At 46.8% G+C, this 6,000-nt stretch overlaps 1 protein-coding gene across 1 annotated transcript in view; it reads left to right on the top strand.

The window, feature by feature from the left end:
* Positions 1 to 484: 484 nt before the first annotated feature.
* Positions 485 to 6,000, top strand: part of STK4 (serine/threonine kinase 4) — an 86,982-nt gene continuing 81,466 nt past the window's right edge. Inside the window, exon 1 of the mRNA XM_081097892.1 lies at positions 485 to 600. Within this exon, the coding sequence (XP_080954018.1) occupies positions 566 to 600 (35 nt within the window). The 5' untranslated portion in view covers positions 485 to 565. The remainder of the gene's footprint in view (positions 601 to 6,000) is intronic.

Here is a 6,000-nt window from a genome sequence, read left to right as displayed (position 1 = left end):
GGCAGTTGAAAGGGGTAGGACAGTTTGCAGGCTGCGGCTCGGTGGCATGCAAGGACTGGGTATGCAGGCCCAGCCTCCATCTGGAAGAACGCAACCCGGCAAGAAAGCTAGAAAGCCACCAATACCTCCAGGAGTCCCTGGAGCAGCGCTTCCCGGGAATCGCGTACGACGTGGCTTGTTAAGAATCCGCAGTTCCTATCAAGCCGGCGCTTCGCAGGAAGTCCCGGCATGTCCGTCTGAGAAAAGAGGGGTCGCGATTGAGGCAGAGATGGGTTCCAGGCCCGGGGACCCACTGTCTTGGGCAAACAGCGTCGCAACGAGACATCTTCGAGTCCCGAGCCAGGCTTAAGCCGCTCAGGACAAGCGCCTCTACTGTTCTGGGTCCACGCCCCTGCGCACCACGTGACGCCGGCCGTCCTCGCGGCCCCGCCCAGCTCCCCCGCGCCGCGCACCGCTTCCGGTGTGGGCGGAAAGCGGAAGTGTGGGAGGGTCTGCGGGGCGGGCTCTGGGAGGTCCTGGGGGAGGATGGAGCACTGAGCGGGTCAGGGCGGCTGCCGGCAGCGCCATGGAGACGGTGCAGCTGAGGAACCCGCCGCGCCGGTGAGGGGCCGCTGGCTGAGAGGGAGGGGGTGGGGGAGGGAGAAGCGGGGGCTGGCGGAGGAGAGACAGCCGTGTGCGAGCCCCCGGGGGCCGGGACCCGCGGGGCGTGGCGACCCGATGGGGCACCTGCTGAATGGGGGACCTCCGGCGGATGGGGCTCCCGAGGGCAGCACGCAAGGAGGGGATCAACGTGGGGCTGGTTAGGGAGAGCACTTGCTGAGGGGACGTTCTGGGGCGATGCTAAAGGGAGCAACTGCTGAGGGACCTGGAGACAAGTTAGGGAGAACACCTGCTCAGGGGGTGGGGGTGGAGGAGGTGCTATCGGGGAGGCCAGCTTAGCAGGGACTCGCCGGGATGCGGGGAATGCTGGAGGAAGATGAGGTCTTATGAGGGGTCCGTCCAAGGGGGATCCGGACGAGCAGAGAGGAGGGCGGGGTGGACTCCGCGGGAGGGAGTCCCACCCGAGAGGCGCCGTGCGGGGCGGATCTGGTGAGGGGGAAGCTTTGCTCCGAAGGGGTACCGTGAAGGGGTGAAGGGGTGAAGGTCTGGCCAGGGAAGGCTTCGAGGAGGATGGCATTTAGGAAGACGATCCTGGTAGGGTCCTCACTCTGTCATGGTGATGGCATCTTTCATTCCTGATATCCAGTGTTTTATTCGCCTCACGCCCCCCACAGCCCCTCAGAACCCAGTGTTGGGAGGTAGATAAGGAAACAGAATATTTTCAAGATGGGGGCACGTGGAGGCCTAGATTAAGATCTGAGGCACAGTCCTGTGAGTTTCCTTCTTTGCTCGAGGTCTGGGTCACTGGGCCCTGTCCGGGCCTCTATTGTGTTGTGAGTTTCAGCTCCAGATCCCACAGCTACCTGGAATTGTTTTAGGCCAGGCTCAGGAAGGTGGCGGAGCCTGGGAAAGCTGCCCTCCGGGTTGGCTGCAGTGGTAGCATGGATTTGCTCTGTGGACCCCAGGGTCTTAAGTCAGTCACTCTGCCGCGTCTGGAGAAAAGGAGACGGTAGCGACGGAGGGAGTCGTGCTTCTCTGAGGTGCAGCATAGCTCGCGGCTGCTTCACAGCGACTCTGACTTCCTGCGGCCGAGTGAGCACTGCAGTAGGAAGTGTTGAGTGTGTGGGAGTGTGGGGCAATGGAGAGGTGAAGGGAGGGGGTTGGCAGCCCGGGCTGCGCACTCGGGGTTTGTTTTTGAAGTGCACAAACTGCAGGAGGCAAATAGCCGGTTCGTAATTCGCCCCGCTGCGATGTGCCGAGACCGAAATAATAATGGTTATGACACGCATAGAGCACTTACTGAATGCCAGACCCTGTTTTTTGGGCGCTTTCTTGGTCTCCTGTTGAACCATATGAAATTGCTGACCTCTGGCCATTTTTGACCTATAAAAATGGTAATTCTGTGTTACTCAATTTATTATGGACCCATGTGGCCCTCACCACAGTTCTCTGTGGTGGCTATTTCTGTGTCTGTTTTACAGGTGATAACACCGAGGCACAGAGAGGTTAGTCCTGTGTTGGAGGTCCCACAGTTAGTACGTGGCGGAGCGGGAGTGTTAATCCAGGCGGTGTGGTCCAGAGCCCGTGCTCGGACTGCCTCACTCCGATGCCTCTCTGGAAATACCCCTGTTTCACAGGGCCTCCCGGGTATCAGCAAGATCTGCAGTCGCACGTAGTGATTTGGTTATAAAGGTACACTGGTTACATTTTTTTTTCCTGAAACATGTTCCAAGTCTTCGGTTTAATTGAAAGACGATTAGGTATCTGAGTTTTTTTTCTACCTTTGCCTTATGCTGTGTAATCTTGGGCAAAAGAGTAAGCCTTTTTGTTTTTTGACACTCCTGCACCTTTTGGATTTTAAAAAATGTATGAAATGTGCAAGAAAAGAGCATCGAAGGGCTGAATTTTCACATGACTGGTGCTTTCCTGCTCTCATAACTAGTGAAGTGCCTTCTTTGCAGCAGATTAACTTTATCATCATTTGTACTAGTTTGTTAGGGCTGCCATGTCAGTTTCACAGACTGGGTGACTTCGACAACAGAAATTCATTTTCTCATAGTTTTAGAGGCTGGAAGCCTGAGATCAAGGCATCTGCAGGGTTGTTCCTTTTGAGGCCTGTCTCCTTGGTTTGTCGATCGCTGTCTCCCTTCTATGGCTTCATATCGTCTTCCCTTTGTGCCCATCTGTGTCCTCATCTACTCTCATAAGGACACTAGGCATGTTGTATTAGGGCCCACCCAGATGACCTGATTTTACATTAATTACCTCTTTAAAGGCCCTGTCTCCAAACACAGGTACTTCAACATATGAATTTGAGGGGTGGGGGAACACATTACTTTTATTATCATTAAAAACTTCATCAATTTATCTTATTTATTTGTTGCAACCCATCCACATTGAATACTGTGTGGAAAGAGGCATGGGTGTACATAAATAAAATGAACCTTATTGGAGTTCTAAGATGGGAGAAAGAAGTTTGAGATTTAGCCAGACCTGTAAGTAACTACTTCATAAACACCCTTATTTGGGTTGGAAAGGTGCAGGGGTCTTTTCAGAGGTTCAGTCTGTATGTGTTTCTAGCAATCCCAATGTAGGAAATGCTCTTTGTGCTCGTGAGTTAGACATTTGTGTGTGACTGAGTGATGATAGATTAAAGCTGATGGTTTTATGTAGGAGGTTGATTGGTAAAGTGAGTTGCCATTAGGGAATAGTGTGGCGGAAGGTGTAGAGTGCATTTCTGGGATGCTTGCCATGCACGTGGCTATGTGACTTAGGAGAAGAGCATCTGCTGGTATTTGGTCCATGGAGGCTGTGTTGGCCACGCCTGTTGGTTTCTGAGTAAGCTGTGAAACTACCTAAGACCTGGGCAAATCCCAGCTGAGAGAGCTGAATCATCAGAGTTGGGCTATTATGGTTATGGTACTTCTTCCATGAAGACGCATGGTGTAAAATATCATTAAGTCACTTGTCAAAAGATGTTTCATAGAAATCCTATTTGTTAATAATCCAGTAATACTTCTCGGGGTGAAATTCTGTGTGGGTGTTTTTGCTGTTGTAAATCCTCACCTGAGGATATTTTTCCCATTGATTTTTAGAGAGAGTGGAAGGGAGGGGGAGCCAGAAGGGGGGGGGGGGGGGAGAAACACCAATGTGATGTGAAACATATTGATTGGTTAGGGCTGGGGATAGATTTAAACAGTGTTCTCAACCTTCTGGCCCTTTAAATACAGTTCCTCATGTTGTGACCCAACCATAAAATTATTTTCATTGCTACTTCATAACTGTAATGTTGCTACTGTTATGAATCGTCATGTAAATATCTGATATGCAGGATGGTCTTAGGCGACCCTGTGAAAGGGTCGTTCGACCCCCAAAGGGGTCGCGACCCACAGGTTGAGAACCGCTGGGACAGAGCCTGCAACCCTTCTGTGTGTGGGCCAATGCTGTAACCACTGAACAGCACTAGCCAGGACGTGAAATTCTATTTTATTTTGAAAACTCACAAAGACTGCTGATAAAGGGTTATGATTCCCATCATTACATTCGTTAATCCATTTAGCAAGTGTTTGTTGACCACCTCTGGGTTATCAGGCATCAGTGATATAAAGAACCCTTAAGCCGGAACCAAAAACAAACAGAAGAGCACTTAGATTGTTTTTAAAAAGTATCTGAGCAGTCATGTAAAGTTTGACTTGTCAAAGTATTATCAGAGGCTTGCAGCTGTCTCTCTCGTGGCCGCAGCAGTTTCCTTTGTTATGCCGTGGTCTCCCTGTAGTTGAAATAGTGAGTTTAGTTTTTTGTTAACCACAAAGTCAACTTCCAAGGAACACATTTGATCTTCCTTTATATAAGCTGTTTATAAAACTTTAATTATACTTGAGGAATGAGGTATTGTCCATTGTTTATATAGTTACAAAAAAGTCCCCTGATTTATGAGATGTCATTCTAACTTCTGAGTTCATAGGATTTCACTTCTGCCCTGGCCAGTGTGGCTCAGTTGCTTTAGCCTTGTCCCATGTACCGAAGGACCTCGGGTTGGATTCCCAGTCAGGGCGCATACTCGGGTTGCGGGTTCCATCCCCAGTTGGGGTGCATACAGAAGGCCGATCGATGTTTCTCAAATCGATGTTTCTCTCTCAAATCAATAAAAAACATTTAAGAAAAAGAAATTTTACTTCTGAAGTTTAAGAGGAGTTTCACTTCAGCCCTTGATGTTTGGAAGCTGGGAGTTTTTAATGATGTCATTGGAATTTAATTTTTAGGAACTTTTGTTTTTCAAAGGTCACCATGGTCATTTTGTTATGTTAACTTTCAAGTTATGATAATTATTGACTTGGAGTAAAACTCCATTTCTCTAGTACATAGTCTTTGATATTTAGAAAATCCTATTAGATTTTTCTTTTTAGATCAGTGTTTATTGGTAGATCCACTTGATATGTCTATAGTTTTGTTATCTTCTGGTTTTGCTATTTTTCTCTAGGAAGTTACACATTTGTGTGTGTGTGTGTGTGTGTGTGTTTAAAATTCAAGTTTTTTTTTTGTGTGTGTGTGTGAGTGTAAAAATTGGTATTGTTCAGCTAGTTTAAACCTTTTCTTTACAAAGAAATCACCAGTGTGACTACTTCTATATTTCACCATTTCCTGAGCTCTCTTTTCTTTGTTGTCTTTTGTAGTTTCAGGAAGTCATTGTGTAGAAGATATACACAGGCACACAGATATTCCTTAGCAAGCTCCTTCTTTAAGCCTGTTAATACTTTTCAGAGGTCTCGGAGTTTAAAATAATATTATTAATTTATAACCTCCCTTGTGTGTTATGGTTGTTTGGCATAGACAGAAAAATCTGAATTATCTGGAAGTTGTAAGCAACCATATCTCTTTGATTTTTGGGGACTAGTCAGAGGTACATGACTACTTGTGGGAGAGTTTTTATGATACTGTTTGACACTCTCAGCTGCCTAGGTATATTTTATATTTCACTTTTGATCATGTCTAAGCATATACTTTCTACTTCCTGTTCCTGTGATACCTGTAAAATCTTTGTGTTTCAACAAAATTATCAACAACTTGTTAATGGTGGGCAAGGATCTTCTATGTATTCCTTAGTCTCCAATTTTAAGACCATGTTTCAATTCATAGTTAACTTTACATTAAACCTCTTTTCTGAAGAGATAGTTATACCATTTTAATTCATGGGATATTCAGATTTAAATGAGTTAATTATAAAGGTTACATCCAATGCTTGAATCTACTCTATAGCATTTCAGCCACATGATTTATTTTCTGTTTAAAGCTTCCAGTGATGCGGATCTAGGAATTACTTAAGGCCGTCTAAACCACTTTAGAACTACTGTGTTTTTTTTTTTTAATCCTCACTGAAGGAGTGAGGATATTTTTTAGAGA

Source organism: Myotis nattereri (assembly GCF_964212035.1).
Source record: "Myotis nattereri genome assembly, chromosome: 8".
Taxonomy (NCBI): Eukaryota; Metazoa; Chordata; class Mammalia; order Chiroptera; family Vespertilionidae; genus Myotis; species Myotis nattereri.
Note: the sequence above shows the minus strand (reverse complement) of the source record. Positions and strands in the feature narration are given on the sequence as shown.